At 44.9% G+C, this 23,912-nt stretch overlaps 1 protein-coding gene across 1 annotated transcript in view; it reads left to right on the forward strand.

The window, feature by feature from the left end:
• Positions 1–23,912, forward strand: part of Kif5c (kinesin family member 5C) — a 155,493-nt gene that overhangs the window by 72,388 nt on the left and 59,193 nt on the right. Inside the window, exons 5-11 of the mRNA NM_008449.3 lie at positions 2,021–2,069; positions 2,327–2,382; positions 3,095–3,182; positions 6,307–6,431; positions 8,828–8,932; positions 9,284–9,432; positions 19,047–19,195. Coding sequence (NP_032475.2) covers positions 2,021–2,069; positions 2,327–2,382; positions 3,095–3,182; positions 6,307–6,431; positions 8,828–8,932; positions 9,284–9,432; positions 19,047–19,195 — 721 coding nt within the window. The remainder of the gene's footprint in view (positions 1–2,020; positions 2,070–2,326; positions 2,383–3,094; positions 3,183–6,306; positions 6,432–8,827; positions 8,933–9,283; positions 9,433–19,046; positions 19,196–23,912) is intronic.

The following is a 23,912-nucleotide window of genomic DNA, read 5'->3' on the forward strand; positions in this document are numbered from 1 at the left end:
CAAAAGATAACAGGCCAGGGCTGAGCTACAACAGAGTTTAGTGTCAGGGCAGAGGGGCCTTCACATTCTCCAGATCAGAGGTGAGGTTGGTCCACTCCTGAAGTTTCACCTGGGTAGTCACAGCCTAGCTTTACAGCTGTACAGCGACAATTGAGGCTGGCTTAATGATGGGGTATATCCAGAGAAATGTGTTGAAAGACAGTTGTATCATTCTGTAAGCCTCATAGATAATAGGCAAAACCAGGGATCTATGATATCACTAGGCAATGTGATCTTACGGAACTGCTGCCGTGTATGTGGTCTGTTGCTTAATATTATCATGTAGCTCACAACTATATTTTTGTTCCTTTTTTAATTAATTATTTTATCTATATTATATTCCAAATGTTGTCCCCTCCCGTTCCAGGTCCCCCCTTCACCCCTCTCCCCTCCCCTTTGCTTCTGAGAGGGTGCTCCCACACCTACCTCACCCTGCTAGGATCCCCCTTCCCTGGGGCATCAAGTTTTTACAAGATTAAGCACATCCTTTCCCATTGAGGCCAGACAGGGCCCTCCTCTGCTGCGTATGTAGCGGGGGCCATGGACCAGCCCCACGAATGCTCTTTGGTGATCAGTGCTTAGTCTCTGAGAGCTCTGAGGGGTCCAGTTAGTTGATACTGTTGTTCTTCCTGTGGGGTCGCAATCTCCTTCAGCTACCCTCAGTCCTTCTCCTAACTCTTCCATAGGGGTCCCTGGCCTCAGTCCAGGGTTGACTGTTAAGTATCTGCATCTGTCTCAGTCACCTGCTGGTAGAGCCACTCAGAGGCTTCTGTCTGTAGGCACAACATGGCATCAGTAATAGTGTCAAGGTTTGGTGCCTGTGCCAGGGATGGATCCCAAGCTGGGCTGGTCTCTGGATGACCTTTCCTTCAGTCTTTACTCTATTTTTGTCCCTGCGTTTCCATTTTGCATATCTTCCTATTTTGCACAGGTGCTTATGAGTATGGGGGAAATTTTATCTGGGAGGAAAGAGTCTGATATAGGCAGTGTGTAAAATCCTGGAAAGAATTTTTCACATCTCAAAGACTAACAGCTTCATTTGCCAGATTGAGGCCATATGTACATTAGATTCCTCAGAACTCATTCTTAGTTTAAGCATCGCATTAGTTCAGCTATCAGACCAGTCACCCGGGAATTCAGACGCTGATTCTGGGTTCTGGTGTCGGAGGCTCTGATGCAGTGGAACTGTGGTCGTTTCCAGGGCTCCGTGCTTCTGTAGCTGATACTGATATATGTGGGGTCGGCTGAAGCTTAAGAACGATTATTCAGAAGGCTTCCTTTTCCTTACACAGTCTAATCATCTTTTGTTTGGTTTTTGAGAAAAAATTTCTTCTGTAGCCCCAGCTGACCTTAGATTCACAACAACCCTCTCACTCAGCCTTCTTATCTGGGACATAGGCATAGCTACCACACCTGGCCAATAGTCTTTATTAAACCACATTTGTTCCAGTCCATCACAGACTCCAAACCTGGTGTCTTCATCAGTACCTTCTCAGGTACCTGTCTGAACTCCTGTTGTTCCAAGCATCCTTAGCCTCTCCGTCATGCACTGTTCCTGTGGGTCTGACGAGGCTGTGGCATCATGCAGCTGGGTGAAGTCTGCTATGTTTGACCAACACTTGTTTAGGATGCTTTCTCTTATGGCTGTTACCACACATGGACATGGGCTTGATATTCAGCCAAGGCTAAACTTAGGTTCTCTTGTAAGAGGCTATCTAGCAGCTGATATAGGGAACACCTGGGACCAGAGGAGTCAGAAGTGTAGAGCTAGAGAATGGTCCATGGTTGGCAGATGGGTTGGTCACAGTGGCCAAGCAAGAGGAACACACGAGGGGTGCCTGCGGCTCTGTGCTCAGGACTCTGACCTTTCCCTCGGCGTTCCCTCTTCTCAGCCACAGAGAAAGCTTTCATGAGTTTGATAGTGATGGTTTTAAAACATGGTATGGTGTTTCTATTTCAATTTCAATTTTTCTTTATCTAGGTTTCCTATTTTGAGATCTACTTGGACAAAATAAGGGACTTGCTTGATGGTGAGTTCCACCTGAATGCATTGTGCTTGCTCTGTAGTTGAAGTCCGGGGTGGGGGTGGGGGGGGGGGTTGAGATGCGTTAGCATGCTTCTGCCTGGACAGCTGATGAAAATGTAGAGTGATGTTTGCCTTCAGGCTGTGTGCTCTTCCCAGCCACAGCTTAAACTTGCCTCTCGTCTGTAACCATAGCTATTCTTGGAGCACAGGGTTTTTAACTTCCCTTTCCTTCTTTGCATGCCATCATTTTCACCACCACAGTGTCCAAGACCAACTTGGCAGTTCATGAAGACAAAAACAGAGTCCCCTATGTAAAGGTATGCAAAGACTTGGGGCAATGCAGCTAACTTTTCTCTGGTCTGTGCAAATACTGCATGAGATGCTATAAAGAGTATCCAAAGGCATAGTTTATCTATAACATTGATATAAGTATAAAAAACCCCAACAGCCAGTATTTAGGTTCTTCAACTGTAGCTTTCCTGTATGTAAATTATTATTATTATTATTATTATTTGTTGCTGAGAATCTAATCCAGTGCTTCATGTATAAGTTATGAGCTATTATACTCAGCCCTCTTTATGAAATCTATTATTTAAGTACTACTACTTAGTATATAAAAGAGGTTTTGGGATTGAATGCAGTGGTGTATGCTCTGAACCTCACCGAAGCCTATTGTGGCCTTGTCTATTGTGCTGAAATGATGAATGATGGAGGGTGAGGCAGTACATTCTCATTTCCTCCCCTCTCATAAGTTTTCTTCTTTTAATTTCTGGCTCCTGAAAGCATTGCTTTAGGGTATGAACAGGAGCTTAAAAAGCATTTCTTCCAGCTTTCCCAGGGCTGGCTGGCTCATACTTCTCTTTAATGTAGAATCCAAGCCCCAGGCAAGGGGGAAGCACTGTTGGTCAGCATCATTGCCTTTCTGTTTAGCTGTACCTTTAGGGGGAGAAAGGATGCTTAGCTGCTTTGAGATGCTGTTGCTTTGCAACCGCTGTAATGGCCAACCTGCCCTACCTTTGACTCTTGCAGGGGTGCACCGAGAGGTTTGTGTCAAGCCCGGAGGAGGTCATGGATGTGATCGATGAGGGCAAAGCAAACCGACACGTGGCTGTGACAAGTAAGTGTGTGTGTGTGTGTGTGGGGGGGGGAGGTGATGTCTATGCTGTTACATAGCACGGCAGTATCTGCCCTCTGTGCAGGACAGCTGGGTGACGAGGATGTGAGGGAAGGTAGCAGAGAGCAGCGAGCAGGCAGAGCCCAGGCCCTGTGCTGCGTGAGTGTATGCAGCACTCTGAGGTCTTGAAGAATTGCCTGAGATTCCTTGGGTTCTGATCAAAGTCTTAGAAAGAAAATCCAAGTTACTAAATTCATGCCAAACACAAGGAAAAACAGTTGGGGCTCTACCTCTGTAGAGAGAGAATAATGCAAAGAGGGCATCAGAGCAGAGCAGGCGGCTTCCAAGGAGTCCCTGAAGCTGGAGAGCTCACAGCAGGCACACTCACATGAGCTAAGATGCCTGTCTCATCCCGGGGAGCTGCACGTGTTTATCAGCAAGGCAGAGGCTCCTTAAATTGACTAGCACTGTCCTTTCAGAGGGATGTGGGCAGAGGAGTGTAAGTTCACTCAGAGCTGAAGGAACTAAGAATTTCAAGTTCGGAAGAGAAAAAAAAAATCAGGAGAGGATGTGTGCGCTGCAGTTCATTGATGCTCTGGGTTCTGATGTTGAGGAAGATGCAATGTGCTGCAGGCTAGGCACGCAGGCTTGACCAACTGTCAGGACTCTAAGCCTGGGAGCTGCCCCAGGAAAAGCCTGCTGCTGAGGAAGGGAGCGAAGGTATTGTATAGAAGAGATTCAAGCAGTAGTTGGTGGCTGGTCTAGACCCTTCTAGGAGCAGGTCTGAGGCTCCTGTGTGAATGGGCTCCAGCTCTGTGACTCAGAATCCTCTTCTACACCCACAGCCTGTGAAATGATGCTTGTATATGCATCAGTTTTCAGAGCTGACCTAGGCTTGTGTGCTGTGTAGGAAACACTGCTTCTTGCTGTTCTGCCCGAAACCCAAATGTACATGACAAACCTTTCTTGCTGTGTTTCCTAAGCTGCCAGTCATGAATTATTTACACTGTACCTGCTTCAGAGCCGAGCATGTCGAATGTTACTAGTGTCCTTAGCATTCTGTCAGGGTTTTTTTCCCACATTATTTGTACATGTGTGTGTGTGTGTGTGTGTATGTATGTATGTATGTATGTATGTATGTATGTATGTGTTTGTGCACGAGCGTGGGCATGTGTGCGTGCTCACGTGTGTACGCATGCTATGTAGATAAGCACATGGAAGCTAGGGAGAACCTACTCTTGAAAGTTTTCCTCTAACGTGTGGGTCTTGGAAATTGCCCTGGGATGCCAGGCTTGACAGCGAGCATCTTCACCCATTGAGTCATCGTACCAGCTCCGGTTTCTATTTTAGTGGGGTGAGTATATTTAACAGTGCTCTGTTGCTAAGTCCATTTGCATTGTGGGCAACATCTGACCGTGTGTCGCCACAATGCTCCATCTTCCCCAGCTGAGACCTGAACTCGGGGACCTTTGCAGCGGGTGCTTTACAGGCTGTCCCATCTCCCCAGCTCCGGTTTTAATTTTCAAGATCAGCTTGACTATTCAGGATGCTGTGAGAGTTTGTAGACTTTTAAAAGTTTAGGGTAGACTTTTCTACTTTTGTAGATAATATCATTGAGATTTTGATACAGTTGTATTTGGATAGATTATTTTGGCTTATATATGTGCATGTTTTGTGTGCCTGTGTGTATTTTATGTATGTGTAGGCCTGAAGTTGATGTTGTATCTTCCTTTGGCTGGATTTTCACATTTTATTTTTGTTGAGGCAGCCTCTTTACTGACACAGTACTTATCAATTCCAGCTCATCCTGCTAGCTCTGAGCCCACTCTGTTTCTGCTCTGCAGTCCAGGGTTACAGATAATTGCCATGCCTGACCAGCCTTTAAACGGGTTCTGGGATCCCAAACTCCAGTCCTCGTGCTTGCTCAGCAAAGCCTTATCTATTAAAGCCATCTCTGCAGATCCAATGTTGATATCTTAACAATATTTTATCTTCAAATAAATGATCACAGCTTATGTTTCCCATCTATCTCTATCTGCTTTAATATCTGTAAGTGGCATTTTGGACCTTTGGCTACAAATCTGTCATTTTCTTTAAGTTTATTTCTATTTTATCCTTCATATTGCTAATGTGAATAGATTGTCTTCTTAATATTTTATTTTTTATTTTTATTAGATATTTTCTTCATTTACATTTCAAATGCTATCCCCAAAGCCCCCTATATCTTCTTAATATTTTTAGGTCAGGCATGGAAACATAAATGGTTTTTACGCGTTGATTTTTCTAGCGTGCAGCATTGCTAAATTTATTTATTTGTGACCTTTTAAAATGGGATCTTTAAAGCTGGGCGTGGTGGCGCACGCTTTTAATCCCAGCACTTGGGAGGCAGAGGCAGGCGGATTTCTGAGTTCGAGGACAGCCTGGTCTACAGAGTGAGTTCCAGGACAGCCAGGGCTACACAGAGAAACCCTGTCTCGAACCCCCTCCCCCCCAAAATAAAATGGGATCTTTAGAGGGTTTATTTTTTTTGAACAATCTGGTGAGATGCTTTCTGAGGAATGGTGAAAGTTGCTTGGGACCATTACTGGGTCTGCTGTAAGGGGAAGCGTTTTTCCTTGGTATCCTGGCCATTTAACCTGGGAGGCCAGTGCGTGTTTCATATGGGTTGTAGAGGAATGTGTCTTAATCTTCCCTGAAGGAAGCTCCTGGTAGTTCAGGCTACACATGGGCAGGACAAACTGTGTCAGGCACTACACTGTAATAAACTTCAGGGCTTCCACAGGACCAGCAAGGAAGCTGTGAGCTTCTTGGGGGTTGAGAGAGTGGGGTATGGGATGGATATAGGGCTTCTGGCCGACCCTGAGGGTCTTTAATTCCTTTGTTACTTGAAGGCACTGTAAATCTGCCCTCTCTACAATGAATGAACTTTTTTGTTTGTTTGTTTGTTTGTTTTGTTTCTTTTTAAAAGAAGAAACAGTGGCCTCAGATGCGTCCCCAAATTGGCTTCACCAGCTGCAGAGAGCTGCAGCAGGGTGACATGATTGGCTGTGTTTTGAAGGACTAGAGGTCTGCTGCCCGTGCTGCCGAGCTCTCTGCGGAGCAGTAAGCCATTTATTTTCCTTTTCAGACATGAACGAACACAGCTCTAGGAGTCACAGTATCTTCCTGATTAACATTAAGCAAGAGAATGTGGAGACTGAAAAAAAACTCAGCGGGAAGCTGTATTTGGTTGATTTGGCTGGGAGTGAAAAGGTAATTGGTTCTTATTTATATTATCTGTAATTTCTCCCTGCTATTTGCTCAAGTGTACAGTTGTAGAAGTTCTGTGCCTTTTACTTCCTGGTTTTAAAGAAGTTTGAAGTGTTGAGGCATGGTACTATCGTGTTTCTTTGCATTCTCATTTTGTCCTGTGGGCTAAGAGTCGCCAGTTCCCTTCAGAGGCATGTGTGTCAGAGGCTCTGATTCATTGATGCTTGGTAGCCTAGGGCTTTAAGCAGGTGTTAGTATGACTTAGCCTAGCAAGGCAGCTGCAAAAGGTGGGATGGGCGCCCTTAGGATGGAAGGAGCCATCTGATTTCATGGACTCCATACAGTAGGCTCGGGAGGGCTCTCCCCCTGGGACATGGTTGGCCCTGCTTCTGTACCTTTGCCTTGCTGAGGAAAGGTCTGGAACCTGGGCTCTGCCAGTGTTTCCGTTCTCCTGGAAGTGGGTTTGAAGTAACAGGGGACCTTTCATATGGGTGACCTTGGGTCATCCGGTTGGAAAGGCTTCTTTGGTTTTGTTGTGATTCTCTTTCCACACCTCGCTCTGTTCTATGCCCCCAGGCACCGGCTAAGACCACATCCTCTTCCCATGCCAGCCCCCTTCCACAGCACCAGGGGATGTTCCCATGGCCATACTCTGGCGGGCACAAGCCCTGTAGACAGCATCATAGAGCCAGCATACATGCACAATTTCTATTTCTGCCATCATCAGTGACATCAGCTGGTTGTTCTCATCAGAGCAGGTCCTGAAGTACTGTCAGTCTCCCTAGCTATACAGGTGATTGCCACTCATGGCCTCACACTGCTAAGTTCCTGAACCCTAACTATGGCTACACACATCCCCGTAAGTCATGGCTTTTGAATTGTCCTCTTACTTGGCTGGGCATCTCAAATGTTATGTGTGTGGGCTGGCTACATTCTCAGCTGCTCATGAGGATGAAGGGAGCACGTTGTCCAGCTGTAGACGGACCACTGACTGGACGGACTGCCATGCTGGGTATAAGCCCATACAGAGAGCCATGTAGCGATGAGTTGTTTAGGACTGAAGTACACCTGGTAGCTGCCTCCTGCTGGCAGTTGCTGCTTCTTGTTAAGGGTACTTATGAGGTGTTTCAAGTGTCTCTGCTTGGTTTTTAATTCATGTTTTTCTTCCTTTTCCCCTGGATGAGTCCATATGAGTGTACTGTCCTGAGACCAGAGCTCTGGGATTTCCATCCCATCACCCCAAAGTGCCATCCTTCCCTTAGGGCACCAGAGTGGTATCTTTGGGGCTCATTGTCCTTGCCTGCCTCGGAAGGTGATGCATGGTCCCTGCTTTGAATATTTCATGGAGTTAAGATGCTCAAATTAGAGATCGTCTAAAACTGCCTGTCATAGGCTGCTGATTTTTGTGGCCCATTACCCCATGATGTCTCTGCCTGCCACATTTTTGGGGCAGAAGAGTCTGTACTATTTTCAGAACCTTGCTCCTGGACAACATTCCCCTCTGTTATTGGGGAGTGAAGGGGGTCTCCTTTATATATATTTGAGTCCATCATTGTTCAGTTTAAAGTTATTTCTCCTCTTTCCTTTTCTTTTTTTCCTTTTTTCTTTTTTGGAGAGCAGCTGTTCACCCTGCTTTTGCTCAGAAAACCACGACAAATCTTACTGAATCCTCTCCCCTCCTTTAAAAAAAAAAAGTTGGCAGCATTTGTAAACCTCTCTATCTATATTAAATGCTGTAAACGTGAACTTATCTGTACTAACGAAGTGGAGGACACACCGTGTACAGTGGGCTATAGAAGAAAAACCAAATTTATAGTGTAACACACATATCCTTGTCTTTGCATGTCTCCCCAAGCCTTTTGCATCTGAGACACCCCTTCTTTCCTTTCTTTGCTCCCCACTGCCTCCTTCCATGCTACGGGAAAAAAGTAGAGAAGAAACAACCAGAGCACCCATCCCCACTTCTTTAGTCTTTTGCCTGGAATTTGGGCTCATAAATGGTTTCCTCACTGTGCCGCACCAGACCCCATGTAACTGGGAGGCTGTGATTCAGTCCCCTAGGATCCAGCTCACAGTGGTGACAGCACTTCTGGAGGCTGGTTTTCTGGATGGATGTCCCCCAGGGAAGTATCTGCAGTTCTCCCACTTGAGCCATTTCAGCCATTCCACTAAAGCCCAATTGAGAGGAAAATGACAACGGGGGAGATCAGATCCTCAGCCTCTGGCTCCGGGGACCGCTTCCGGCTCCGGGGACCGCTTCCGGCTCCGGGGACCGCTGGATGGGGTGCTTCTTACCTTCCTTGCCTGCTTTCCTGCAGGGCCTGCCGGCTGCCCCTCCGCGCGCCGATTTTCTGCTCTGTGCTCACACAGTCCTCACTGCCTTTTCTGTCCGTTCGTAGGTCAGCAAAACCGGTGCCGAGGGAGCTGTTCTTGATGAAGCTAAAAATATCAACAAGTCTTTGTCTGCTCTTGGAAATGTGATTTCTGCCTTGGCAGAAGGGACAGTAAGTAATCCTGTCACCATCTATTAAATAGTATTATGGGACTCTGCCTTTGGGATTTATGTATTCTTATTGGGATGGATTGCCACACATCCCAGACGCTCATTTATTTTCCTCTTTGGAGGAGAGATTCCTGGCTGGAGTGCCTGTTGCTGGGTGCTCCACTCCACTAGGAAGTATGAATGGTGTTGCTAACTTCCTGTGACACGGGTCATAGCATGGATAGTCTTTGGCAAGATCCAAAGACCTGGCTGCAAGTCCTCTTTCCACGTGTTTGTAAGTTTGGCCAGCTTGCTTCTGTAGTTTTTCTTTGAATGGGCTGTCAAAACCAATACTCCTTCTTTTCTTAAATAGAAAACACATGTACCGTACCGGGACAGCAAGATGACTCGGATTCTCCAGGACTCTCTGGGTGGGAACTGTAGGACCACCATTGTCATTTGCTGTTCTCCTTCAGTCTTCAATGAAGCCGAGACCAAGTCCACGCTGATGTTTGGACAGAGGTGCGTGTGGGCAGGTCTCAGAAGCCATGCTCTGAGCTACGTAGTAGAGCATAGGTGTGAATGTCTTGGAGCAATGGTCAAAAGGGCCAAAAATTATTCAGTTGCATCTAGCAGGTGACCTATAAACTTGAGACATTGTTTAGGGAGGCAACAGGGATTGCATTTTTTTTTTTTAAGTAGAGGTCAGGAATGTGCCTGTCTGAAGAATGCTATTGAACAAAGCAAAGCAAAACACCCAACTCATTGTTGCAGCTACTTTTGTTCTTTGTGGACTCAAAGCCTAACCTTTAGCTCTATAGGATTTCGCATACATAAATCTCAAGATTGATAAGCACTTTTAACTCCAGTTATTTGAAATTTGAAATTCATTTCAACATTATTCAGGAAAGCAATCAGAAACTGAGATAAAGGCAGAGTAGAGGCGTGTATAATGGAGGAAAGGAACCCAATGCATTAACCCTGAGGGTGGGAGGCATGAGGTGTGTGTGGAGGAAAGCGCAAGGGATGACCACATTCTCACTGTTTGAAAGGCTGGAGTCAATGTGCCCTGCCTCTGAACGTTAGCTGATGCAAGCATGAAGGAGCTAGAGCAGTCTTCATATGTGTGGATCTTACCTTCCTTACTCCCACCCTCACCCTCTTTCAGTTTTTCTAGACAGAGTTTATTCAGTGTAATCATCCCTGGCTGTCCTGGACTCTTTGTAGACCAGGCTGGCCTCAAACTCACAGAGATCTGCCCGCCTCGGCCTCTGAGTCCTGAGAGTAAAGGCTTGTGCCACCACACCTGGCTTTCTTGTCTTTCTTGACACGGTCCTTTTCACCTACCTTACCCTGCTGCCACAGCTGACCTCTTCAGTCTTGTTTGTTCAGTTTCCAGACCCTGTCTTCTCAGCTGTGTTTTTGGGTGTTGGGTACCTAAGCTTGGGATACTGTGGCCTTGGATGGTCTGAGCATCGTTGATGCTCATTGTGCTAATTCCAGACAGATGTGCTGGGGTGGATTCTCCTATCATTATTACATTCAGTGCTGAACAGCTGCTGATCTATCTCTGTGCGCCTTTACTGCCTCAGGTGTCAATGGGGTTCCCAGTGTTCCCCTGTTATAGACCTGGGAGTATGTTGTATGGTAATGCCCAAGAAGTCATTTCAAATGGGGATGGGTGCTCTGTGGAAAATTGCTACAGCTGTTTGAACTGCATTGCACATCGTAGACATTTTCTGAGTCTCAACAGGACATAGGATTCTTTGGCTGTGGGCTGTCTAAACAATAATTGTGTTGCAACGTTGTAGGATTAATCTATCTCTTAAAGGATCGGGGTCCTTTGTTTCTTCCTAAATGACTTCTTTGATTTGATACAGGCTTGAGGTAGTGGCATTGAATCAAGGTGACACCTTTGTTTCCTGGCCACTGATCCACTCTCTCCTTACTTCTCTCTGAGCCTCATATCTCTCTACCGTAGAGATGAAGTGGCTCCTTCCGAGGACTTCTGGGAGGAGGATGATATGAGTTGCCCAAGGGCTGGTACAGAGGAGGCTATCACTGACTTCAAGCTCGCCTTAAATACTCTGGCAGTATTGAGGGTTGGAAAGATAGTGGGTAAGACTAGACTAGAAAGAAGGAGCAGCGTTGCAATATAAAAGACAGTTTGAATGAAACAGCATTTCACGACTGGAACTATAGGGTAAAGAAATACTATAGGAAATTTGGGATTCCAGGAGATAAAATGTAATATCAAATATGTTTCTAGGTGAAATAGTTGGTCTGCTTCTTGTACCAGACCCTGAAGTGCATGACGTCAGCTTTCCAGCATGGGACGTGTGCAGTGGTCAGTAGGTGCACGCTTATTGAACAGTGAAGCAAGCGAGCTCAGGTTCATGGTGAAGGATCGTCAGGGAGCTGTGTCAGGGAGGTGTCCCTTGGTCAACCCTAGAAGTCGACCTGGGTTTGATCTAGTTTGTTTTCTAGTCAGTAGTCTGATGTATATGATAGTTTCTCTCTCTCTCTCTCTCTCTCTCTCTCTCTCTCTCTCTCTCTCTCTGTCCATGTTAATTGATTCTTTAGGGATAGTGGATTTGTCCATGGGCTTTCTGTCTGCTTTACTGTTAACTATATGCACTGAACCCAACTATACAGCAGACATGGATCTGATCATCAGATTAGACATGATATCCCAGAGTGAATAGGATTAAATACTGGGCTGGAGAGATGGTTCAGCTGTTTCTCCAGAGGTCCTGAGTTCAATTCCCAGCAACCACATGGTGGCTCACAACCATCTGTAATGGAATCTAATGATTTCTTCTGGCACACAGGTATACATGCAGGTAGAATGCGCATATACATAACAAATATATAAAGCTAAGAAAGAATAATAAGATCAAGCGCTTTGAACCCAAAAGCTGCTGGTTTCGTCCCAAGTGCCAGATAACCAGTGCTCATTTTATTCTTGTTGCAGAACTGTGGGCAGCATGATTTCTGTGGGTCTCCTGAGGACACAGAGGAGGTGTATATTTCTGCTGGGCTGAAATGCACTGATGTGCTGAGTTAATCACAGCACGTGCTTTGAAGCTGTAGAAACTCAGCAGCATCCACAGGTGCCTGAAGCACCCTGGGAAGAGCCTGGCAGCCTGTGTTAGGATTTTAGCTTTAGTACTGCATTCTCAGGGGAAATACACCCTGATGGACTCTCATTTGATCAAGCTTTCCCCTTTAGTTCTCTGAGTGCCCAGCATCAGAGAGCAGCAGGTAGTCCAGATACCTGAGAATCAGAAAGCCCAATTAAAACATTTTGTTGATCTTTTTTTTTTTCTATGCTCCAGCATGTTATTCTTTAGTTTTAAGTTACTCTCTTCCTAGTACTTTCTTTTCTAGCATTTTTCAGAAAAGATATTTGTGACTTTCAGATGTGTGAACTCAAATCACTCCATGATCTTCGAAGTCTGTTTCATGTGCCTTGGTTTGGTGGAGGCGGAGGTGGCCCAGATCAGTATGTTTCGGTCCAGCAAGAATAATTCAGTCTGTTTTCTTGTTGACTGTGAGAGGGGATTGGTGACTCGGGGAGAGGGATAGTATTTGTGTTCCTGGTGTGCACTGCTCTCAGAAGGAAACCATGCTACCACTTTAATCAAGCCACCTGTCATAGTGACAGTTGGACCCAGCAGAGACTGAGTAGTGTACATTTAAATTCATGTCACAAGAGTGTGAGAACATTGTACCTGCAGAGGCAGAGTGAGCCACTTGCGAAGGTGCACACATTGGTGCATTTGACATAAAACCAAGAGTTCAGTCACCTCTGTTGGAGAACCTGTTGCTAGGATACCAGAGGGTAACCATAGCCCTTGGAGGAAGAGATGCTGTTCTTCACTGGTCACGAGAGCTTTAATTCCTCCTTCATGACTAACCTTTTAAGGCCTGGAGAGTGTTTTGGAGCAGAAATGAGTTCTGAGGAAAGTGTAGCTGTTACACAGCAGTGAGACTCGGGCAGATCAGAAGGTTTGGTGTACCCAAATGTCTAAGCTCTTTAATCAAACATGAATCCAGCTATTGCTCTGTCTGTGTTTATAGATGGCTAATGTTTGCACTCAGTTGACTGAGTCAAGTGGATGATCCTGGGTAATGAACATGGCCTTCCCGATCATTCACAGAGAGGCCTTGATGAGCAAAAGCTGACGTTTCTCAGGGAGAACTGAAGACCAGAAAACACACTTGCTCTGCATTTCAAGCTGGCTGCTTGGACTTGACTTAGCTTTGTGGCCCCCACAGACACATGAGCCAGTTTCCTTAGAAAACCAAGAGGAGACTGTGCTGCATGTCCTTCTCTGTCTCTGCATTCCTTCCCCCTTGACCTCCGCCATACCAATTTCCCCAATAAACCCAGATAGATGGAGATGGGATACTGGACTACCGTCTGCAGAGACCACAGTCCTCTCCCTTACTCTCTCTCCCCTCCTCTCCTAACATTTCCTGTGTAGAGCATATATTACAGACTTTTCCCTTGCACTGAGGGTGCGAGGTTGCTTGTCTAGAGCCTCCTTATTCAAATATGAGTACTCTCTGGAACACCTGGAGATCAAGGAAAGATGCCAAAGCGAGAGGTACCAGGAGCAAGCATCTTCTGGCTCCTTAAGGAGGCCAGAGTAGTTAGAAGAGACTCTAAAGACATCCAGTGTGCTTTTCACTTAGAACTATGGCCAGCGAATAAGTAAGTATGAGAAGAGATCAGTGAGGAGACAGGCAAGGGAGGCCTTTTTCAAGTGCACGTGATGGGAATGCCTTCAAGAGTGTTAGGTGGGAGTGCTCAGCCTCTTGAAGGAGACATGCTTAGTCCTCTTAGAACCTAAGTGTGTACCTCTTCACGCGCATACTGGACATTTGGGATGGAGGGCCTGAAGGAGCTGGGAAAGGTGATGACACTTGAGAGCTGAAAGGTGGCTGTCTTCTCATTTCACAGTAGATGTTTCTTATATAACCACATCGGCATTTGCCTCCAAATTTAAGAAGGTGTGCTGGTCCTCTGATCACTGTTGGCTATACCTATAACACTCTTCCCCAAGGTGTTAGCTTTAAGTCTTTAAAAAAAAAAAAAAGCAAAAAACAAAAACAAAAACAAAAATCCCCAGGTTCATTTCCTCCCTGGAGGGAGAAGAGCTCTAATACCCAGGCAAACCCAGATGACACACTACTGAAATGATATTTGAACCTCTGCAGCAAGGCAACACAGGAAACAGGTACCATGGTAATAGCATCCACACAGTAGGTTACCTCTTGCAAGTGGATCTTCTGTTAGGGCTGAAACAATATTGAACAAGGAGCTGAGCTGTTCATATGAGTTCCAGTTGTAAATCTGCAAACAGGTCAGCACACATTAGGGTTAATCACAGGGTCTCACCACTTCAGGAGTAAATACAGCTCCAAAGGTCACCTGTGTCGGAGACAGTGTCCCCACCCTAGATGACTGGACTTTGCTGCTCTTGCCATGCTGTTTGCATAACAACAAACCATCATGTGAGACTGTATTACACTAGTGGGGTCTAATCTACCTTAATTAGATTATCACACTTTGTTGTGAGGCAGGTACAATGCTTCCTGGTGCATTTCTGAATAAACTTTATTTTTAAGCAATGCATGACTGTTAGACTTCAGACAAAATTATAAAATTGGCCTTTAGAGCCTTTCCCAGTTCCTAGTGTCTTACTGAGTTCATGTGTGATTGTGAACTAACTGAAATTCTTTTGGAAGCTAAGCTGGACAATAAAGACACATATCTGGGACTGGGGAGATGGCTCAGCAGTTAAGAGCACTGACTGCTCTTCCAGAGATCCTGAGTTCAATTCCCAGCAACCACATGGTGGCTCACAACCACCTGTAATGGGATCCGATGTCCTCTTATGGTGTGCCTGAAGATAGCAAAAGTGTACTCATATACATAAAATAAATAATCCTTAAAAAACATAAAATAAATGAGACTCAGCCTAGGGTTTTACATATATATATATAAATATGTAAACGTCATATATATATATATATATATATATATATATATATATATATACATACATACATATATTTAAAAGACACATATCTGGGTCATTGGCACCAGGCTCTGTATTGACTTATCATGTCTAAGTATGTACGAGTGTAGGCAGTAAATATGTGGGAAAAACAAAAGATCCAGAAATTGCATATAGGTGGAGAGATGCTGCCTTTCTATATAAGTTTATTTCTATAATGCATTTTTATTAATATAGAATACATATAGTAAGGAGCATAACATAATTATACAGTCATAAACATTTACAAATGCACACAAACACGTAACCATCTCCCATTGACTTAGAAGTCTGCCTCTTGCACCTGCTTAGCCAGTGCTCTGTGCTCAAGAGTAACCAGCATCCCGATGACTTCAGCCCGCATGGATTGGGATTGGCATGTAAGGCTTTTGAACCTCACATGCATAAGGCCACATAGTACTGTTTTCATTCAGCTGTCTTTATGCATCATTGTATCTGGAAATTATTTCACACTGTTGGGCGTAGCAGTTTAGTGTTTATAGTTATGCAGTATTCTATTGAATGTATTCATTGTACTGTTGGTAGGTGTTTGACTGCTTTCATTTAGGGGCTATTGCAATAACATTACAGTGTCTGTTGCCTGTGGATATACCTGTTGATAAGTGTAGATATGAGTCATGGGGTGTGGCATAGTTATAGCAGACGCTACAAACCACTTTTCTAAAGTTACAGTTAGGACCTATACTCACAGCAGGCGGTCAGAGGTAAGGTCGCTGCCCTTTCTCACTGCCAGCCCTTCTGGTGGGCACAGAAAGGCATCTCATCAGTTCCCTTTCCGTCCCCCAGAACTAAGGATCTAGTGTTCTTTTTGCAGTGCATCTTGGCACTTCCTTCAGGAACTGCCTATTCAAGTCTTTTTCTGCTTTTTCCTTCTTGATTTGTGGGAGTTATTCCAGCTAACTGCTATCTATATGTATTTTAGTACCTTCCCCTGTTTTACAAACATGCCTTTTTAATCCTACTTTTAGTGAGGGAAGTTTTAAATTTATAGTCAATTTTTTTCTTTTATGTTGTATTCAAGAAATCTTTACCTAACACAAGGTCTTGAGGATATTTTCAGTATTTTGCTTTAGACATTTTACCATTTTCACCTATGATGCATCAGGAATAGAATTCTTATGTGGAGTTTTGTTTTGTTTGTTTGTTTTTTTAACTGTACATTGAAAGGACTATGTCCCTGCTCTGTGGTATGAGAACTTCCCATACATCAGATGGCAGTGGTGTGAGTTTCTGTCTGGATCATTTATTCAGGCTATGTAATCACTTTAAGGATTATGGCTTTCTAAGTACTGATATTCATATGTATGCATGCACATGCATGCATGCACACACACAGATACACACACACACACACACACACACACACACACACACACACACACACACGCTCTCTCTCTCTCTCTCTAAGATATGGGAGATAACTTAAATCTATGGAGCCATTTTGGTAGAGTCATCTCTCTTTTTCTTAGCTCATTTCTCCATCCCCTGGCCTCAGGGGATGTAAAAGTTTGCTCAAGTCCCATCTGGAGCAGAGAAAATCTATAAGGATCCAGCGTGAGAGTGTTTTCCTACCGTGGCTTGAGCACCAGGCCAGAGTGGGTTATATTCTATTCCATCCCCTCTTACTCTGTTGTCTCTGCCTAGCTCTGGGCCCTGTTCGCATCACTACAGTGGCTCCCTTCCCTCTGCTCTGTAGTCAGGCCAGGCCAGTAAGGAAGTGGGTAGCAGGTGATGGAAAAGGACAGAGGGGATGAGTGCAAGGCCTGCATTTCCCTGCAGGCTCATTGTGAGCTGGATTGCTCTAGAGCTCAGGCCATTACAGTTCCCACAAGTAAGGTTTGTCTTCAAGCTCTCTTTCTGAGGCTTCACCATGTTTACTAATTGAGGCATTACATGTCCCCTTTCTCAGCACCTTTCCACACCTTTCTTAGACTTGGCAAACTGCTCAAGTTGAGTGGGTCATTGCTTCACTGCCCCAGCTTATTATAGAAATAGAAGAAAAAGAATTTTCTGGGCATCTCAGAAAGTTACCCTGCGATAGACTTGATAGTTCTACTTGAGAAATGTACCTCTGAGCAACACTGCCTGGAGACAGCACAGGGGCTCCATCTTTTCCTCTCTGGTACCATTTGCAGTCTTCAGGGCACTATTTATGACTTAAATAAAATCAGTAGTCTTAAATTGTATCCTTCAGTGACAGCAAGCATCTTAGCTATGAGGCTTTTTTTTTTTTTTTCTCTCCTACTTCCTGACTTAAGTTGATAACAGGGGACACAGCCATGCCTGTGCTTGCAGCCCAGACGCAGCCATAGCACCACCTGAGGGTGTTAGAAGGCAGGGTGAGAAAGCCAGACTGCACCAAGTCTTAAAGTACTAATAAAATTACTGCTATTGAAGAATTAAAATTGAAGCAGTTCTGGGGAGAGCAGCCTTAAGGTACAGCAAATGAGAATTATCCTAATTCTTTCATGAGTCCAGCACTGATATCATTTAACTCCTCTTTCAACAGTTGGGTTATTTAGTTGTCTGCTCTAGAAATTAATTTTGCAATGGCAACTGTAGCACTGGGGCGGACGGTTGAATTACTTGCACCAAAATAGAAATCATGTCCCAAATGTCATTTGATGACAACAGTAATTAACCTGGATCACACATCAGCTGTAGCAGCAAACATGACAGTCCTAGAATTGTTTAGAGATTAAAATGAGAATGTCAGTGGCAAGAAGACAGAGCACCATGTATTTTCACATGAGCTTTGCCTGCTTAACAAGCAGGGAGCAAACAGGCGAGGAATTTACTGTTTCCCGGGTGTGGCTGAACCCGTCTGTTTCTGTGCAGGCCTAGGTGAGCCTAGCCTTTTGTTTAATCTCACCTAATGCAGATGCTGATTTCTTTTCTTCTCCCCAGCTTCTCCTTTCATCGACTGTCTATCACGCACATGACATCACACCCCTAAGCCACGTGCCCTACGAGATCATGAAAAAAAAAATGGTGCCCATGAGACCTGTTTGTCATGCATTATGTTATTTTTAAGACATTCTGAATTTGGATATACAAATATTAAAAAAAATCCCAACTTCTGGCTATTTATAAACAGTGAGATGATTTCAGAATAACCAGCCTTTTATTCTGGTGTGCTGATGCTTGCCTTTGCTGAGGGGATCATTAGGAAGCCATGGTGTCCCCCAGTCACCCTCTCTCACTTATGTGGCCCACCTACCTTATAGCCATGTGTTGGCATGTGCCTAACACTTTGGTTCTAGGCACCAAAGGCAAATAAGAGAAGTAGCTGATTGTTCAATTTGTGTCGCTGACATAAGAAACCCCAAGCTGTAAGAGGTGGGGCACTTTGCCCATCCTTGTTGGTATGTTCCTAGTGTTTTGTAAGTGTTTACCGAGTTGATTGGGAATTCTGTTTAGAAGACTAGTCTGGCAGAGGTCTGTGGAATGCTTAAACATGCTGAACACCGGGGTAAGCCTCTAACCCACGGCCTGAAGACAGACTGTGAGGACACAGAGGAAGTTAGACAAAATGGGACCCTGAGGCACAATCTGAATGAAAGTCCATTGGACTGTGAAGGAGAAGAGGAAAGGGTGGCTCTGGAGCCTTAAGAAATAACAGTGTGAGGTTGGAGCAATGGCTCAGGGGTTAAGAGTGCTTGTTCTCTCATGAGGACCAAAGATTAGACCTCAGCATCCAGTCAGATAGCTCACAGCCCCCAGGGATCCAGTGCCCTCTTCTGGTCCCCGAGGGTACAGGCATGTGCATGCATGTGTGTACACACCCCCCCTCCCCCCACTCACCTATACGTACAGTCACATAGACATGCATACATAGAAGTACACACACATACTAAAAATAAGTCCTTTTAAAAAGCTCTAGTAAGCATTGCCAGTGATGCCGCTTGAGGGCTGTAGGTAGGTGCCACAGGGAGTCTTTGCCATTCCAGTTCCTTTTGGATGTGAAGGGAATCTGAGACTTGTTATATAAAATCAGTAAGGGCTAATGGCTATTCTTGGAATTTATTTCCTGTGTTTTAATCCCAGAGCAAAGACCATCAAGAATACAGTCTCTGTGAACTTGGAACTAACAGCAGAAGAGTGGAAGAAGAAATATGAAAAAGAGAAAGAGAAGAACAAGGCCTTGAAGAGTGTCCTCCAGCATCTGGAGATGGAGCTGAACAGGTGGAGGAACGGTGAGAGCGAGCGGAGTGGAGAGAAGGTTTCCTCCTTCCTGGGATGGCTGGCATCTTGGGGGACTCTTGGGAAAGGGGGGTGACTGTGGAAGTCAAGCCTTTCCAATTCCTGTGATGGCGAGTGTTTTATTATTTTGTTTTACTAAAGTTTTATTATTCCTGGCCACTGTGCCCCAGCTCATTCCATCCCGTGACCTGTGCACAGTGGGGTGGACCAAGTGACAGGGATCAGTTGCTCAATTAGTCTCTTTAAGTGTGTATATGTGCGTGTGTGGATTGAGGGGTGCACATGTGTGGGGAGGGGGTACATGTTTGTGTATGTATGTATGTGTAGGGGTGTACATGTATCTGGAGGTGTGTGTGTGTGTGTGTGTGTGTGTGTATAGGCTAGAGAATTGCTATGTGTGTTATCCCCCTCCTTTGCAACAGGCTTTCTCCTTTGCCTGGAGCTGACCCATTAGGTTAGACTAGTTCGTGTGCCCCATGGATCCGTCTGTCTCCACCTCCCCAGCTCTAGGATTACAAGCGCATGCCACCATGCCTGACATTTTTATGTGTCCTCATGGGATAGAACTCTGGTCCTTGCATTGAGCATCAAAGGCTTTCCCGAGAGAGCAGTTCCCCATCCTGGCTAGAGTCTGTTTCAGATGCTCTGTTTTTTCATGTTGCTGTCCTTCATTTCAGGGATCCTGGCTTCATGGTTACAGGAGAGCTTCTGAGACTTTTTTTTTTTTTTTCTAATACCAATTGCTTTGGCTAAATGAAAACTAGGATTTGCTTCAGTCTTGCCATTTACTTGTGGGTAAATGTCACCTCTGGCCAGAACTTGCCTTTTCTGACCTGCCTCACCATTCAGTTCCTCAGAGTGAGACATAGTGGGCTGAAGAAACCCTTTGCTAAGATGGACCCTGACAGGCCTGCTTCATGACCAGTTTTTCCGCCCCCTTCTTCAGTCTCTTTGGTTTGCTCTATAGGAGAAAATATCTCCTAGAGCTGGCGTGAAGCGGGTGGGTGGGTTGTGGGGGAGGTGTAAGGGGTGGCTTCCAGATTCCGGGCAGACATATTATTTTGGTGACTTTAGCATTATGACAGAGCTCAGACGGTAGCAGTCTCTTTTAATCTGGAAGCAAAGCAAGTTGGAGCTGTGTGTCAGAGGACGGCAATAGCTAGAAGTCATTTGTTCCTCAGATCCCTTGCTTCCCTGTGGTGTGTGTATTTCAGCAGCTACTGCAGCCTGTGGTGCCCTGAGAGAAGGGGCCTGGGGATTGCTGAGCTGGTCTGGAGGTAGCAGGGTCTGTTTGCAGCTGCGCAGAGAGCTGGAAGCCGATTGCTGGTGATGGTATTTGTTGCTGCTCCTTGCTAGTAAGGATTGGGTATCAACGAGCCACTTATTCACTTGAGAAGCAATTACGTGGCAAACAAGAATTCAAGAGAGGATCAAAATTTGACCCAGTAGCCTAAATAACAGGATTTTCTTCTCTTCGGAAGCATTTCTAGCTACACATGTGTTTCAAAAGGTGCTAGAATAATTGAATAACTCAGCACCTGAGCTGAATGATGATCCCTGCAGTTTGGCAGGAGCAGCAGAGTCGGGTGTGTGGAAATTGGGATGGGAGGTGGCTATGGGAAGCTTTGTGGTGGCTCTGGAATCCTTTCGGGTCAAATCCCTGTGGGATGACTCGGCCACTTAGTAAAGCCCTTTGGTGTGACGTTGGCTCACTGGCCCTAGAAGCATTCTGAGTTGGACAATAACCTTGTTTTAATCGTTTCTCATCTCTTGCCCGACTCTAGCAGACCAGTTCTCCAACACATATCCAGTGCCACCTTGTGGAATCTGCTCTGCCTCATTTGCCTGACTTCCTGCATGCCTAGCATCTTTTTGGGGTCCTGCATCCTATTGGCTTCTTTATATGCCACCACTTTAACTGTCTGTTAAAAAGTATGATTTATGAGTCTTTTGGTGGAATTCTACATAAATCTTTAAGCTACATAATTTGGGGAAAGTAAGGCATAGTTTCTGGTATATCACAGACCTACAATAAATGCATATTACACAATTGTGCGCCTAACATGGAATCTGGGCATCCGGGTGAGACCTGTGCTTTGAATGTAAAGGGAACTTTCAGTCACTGTCAATACATGTATGGTAATAGTCTATGCTGCACACCAAGAAAACAAAGTGTGTGTCCAGAGATTTTATAGCAGGCAGTTAACCTCTTTGAGAAGCCACCGAGGGCTTCCTTGAATAAACAATATAGAGAATTGACTGGAGAGATCAGTTAGCTGGGTGAAACAGGAGATTTAAGGTGAGCTCCAGCTTCCTGTGGGGGGAACTGAATTGACTGGGGAACTGAGGGTGAGAGCGGAAGACCAGTGTAGGGTGTGGGCTGGGGAAGCAGTGGTCTTGGGTGAACTTGGCAGGTAGTATAGGAATTGTTCTTCAAGTAATGAGAAGCCACTCAGCTATAGAACACTTCAGAAGAGTGGCGTTTTAAGGTCTCTTAGTTGTGCTGGAGAAAGGACTGGGGTAGGCAGAAGAAGGTGTGGTAGAGGCAGGGAGAAGGCAGTTAAACTGAAAAATAGGAGGTAGAATGGAATGAATTGGATTGGCATTGAAACAGAAATTTGCAGGGTTTGGTGAGGACTAACCATGCAGGGAAGGCGGTGTCAAGGTGGTTCTGAGGCTTTTGTCTTGGCTAAGTTGGCTCATAGACAGAACTGTTCCCTTAGACTAGAAATACAGGAACAGAGCCGGCCTGGGGAGCAGAGCAGGAAAGAGAAAGCCTGGGGTGACCAGAAAGCATCCACAGGAGGGTCCTGCGAGAAGGTTGTTCTGGGGCTCTTCAGAACTGCAAGAGGGAACTTGAGTATTACTGATCTTTCCTGTGGTTGAAGGCATAGGTAGAGGCAAGGCTCCTATAGGTGATAGAGTGGAGAGGGAAGAGAGGAAGTAGAGGTTGACAGACTCCTCCCAACAGCCTGTGGCCTTGTAACCTCTGAGCAGCTGGATGGGAGGTGTTCTGCAGAGAACCTTGCCTTCCCTGCTAGTATTTGTGTTTTAAAGGTGACATTACTGGAGGCAATGGTTTGTAAGTGCAGAGAACATGGACTGATGGGAGAGACTACGGGTGATCAGAGAGCAGTGAGGGAGAGTGAGGAGGCTCGAGTAGTGCTATCCCGAACCACTCTCGGCTCCCTGTACCTGACTCCTGAGGCATGGTAGCCATGTGGAAAAGAAAGCTGGCAGGATATTGCCAAGTTCCTTTTGAATTATGGGATAGATTGTTGGATCTAAACTTTTAGGAGGCAGATACTTAATTTACTTCAGTGTTCCTTGGGTACTGATATTTCTACATTGGGATCTGAACACGCTCTAGGAGCCCTGACAATGGGTACTTTCCGTACGGAAGATACTCCTGTCCTTGCATGGTATGCGTATAATTTAAAAGCCTCACTGCTCCATTCCAGCTGTGAGAGAGCAAGGATGAAGTGTGTGCACACGTATGTGCTGTGAGTGCTTGGTCTGCTGCAGTTGCCATCACAGAGAATCCAGTGGCAAAGCAAGGCAGGAGGAAATCAATTACAAATCAGGTGCAGACAGATGAATGGATAAATGAGGACACATGTCTAACCCAGTTGGTGGTGACAGGTGAGAAAGAGGCATGCCCTGTTACATATCTAGAGGCTGATCTAAGGTCTAACCCCTCCTACCTCCACCTGGACCAAGTTTCAGCCTTAGAAGCTTGATTGATACTATACACTGTGAGTTTATGTTCCCTCTAGGACACATGTTGAAATCACAGATCCTGAGGTACTGGGTGTTGGTTTCTTTGGGAGTTGTCCTAGTTAGGACTTCTCCTGCTGTGATGAAACACCATAACCAAAAGCAGCTTAGGGAGGAAAGGGTTTAGTCAGCTTACACTTTCACATTGTAGTTCCTCACTGAAGGAAGTCAGGGCAGGAATTCAAACAGGGCAGGAACCAGGAGGCAGAGATGATGGAGGGGTGCTGCTTACTGGCTTGTTCTCCTTGGCTTGTTCAGGTCACTCATACAACCCTGGACCACCAGCCCAGAAGTGGCCCTACTCACAATGGGATGGGCCCTCCCACATTAATTAGTAATTAAGAGAATGCTGTCTTTTTTTTTTAATAATACAAGTAAGAAATAATATTTTATTTTCAGAACAGAATCATGAAGCAATATTACATTTTTTTTCTGGCCTTCTGTGATAATGCATGCACATGGTGTACAGTAATTACATATTCAGACAAAATACCAATACACATAAAACAAAAACATGAATAAAAAAATTAAAATTAATACCAAGGTAAAAATTAAATTAGCAGACCTCTACATCATAGTACTCAGAAATAATCCATGTTAACAAGTTGTCTGCTATGTATACACATATGTAAAAGACCTTACAACAAATGTAATGAATTTCCACACATTATCATCATATACAGCCTTTTAATATTTCTTACACTAAATATCAGTCAAGTTACAGTAAATTCTTGAACTGCTGTAATGGTTGGTTTAATACCACAGCATCGACATATACATCCAACACAGATTTTTAAAAGAGAGTGAAGACAAGCATTTAAAAATTTAAGAAAATGTAAAAAGTAAACACAAAGATATTTAATTTTTCTCCTTATTCTGCATTGTCACAGAAAAGGTAGGGATACAATTTTGATGACCTATTTTTACCTTCCA

This window comes from Mus musculus, chromosome 2 (genome assembly GCF_000001635.26).
Source record: "Mus musculus strain C57BL/6J chromosome 2, GRCm38.p6 C57BL/6J".
Taxonomy (NCBI): Eukaryota; Metazoa; Chordata; class Mammalia; order Rodentia; family Muridae; genus Mus; species Mus musculus.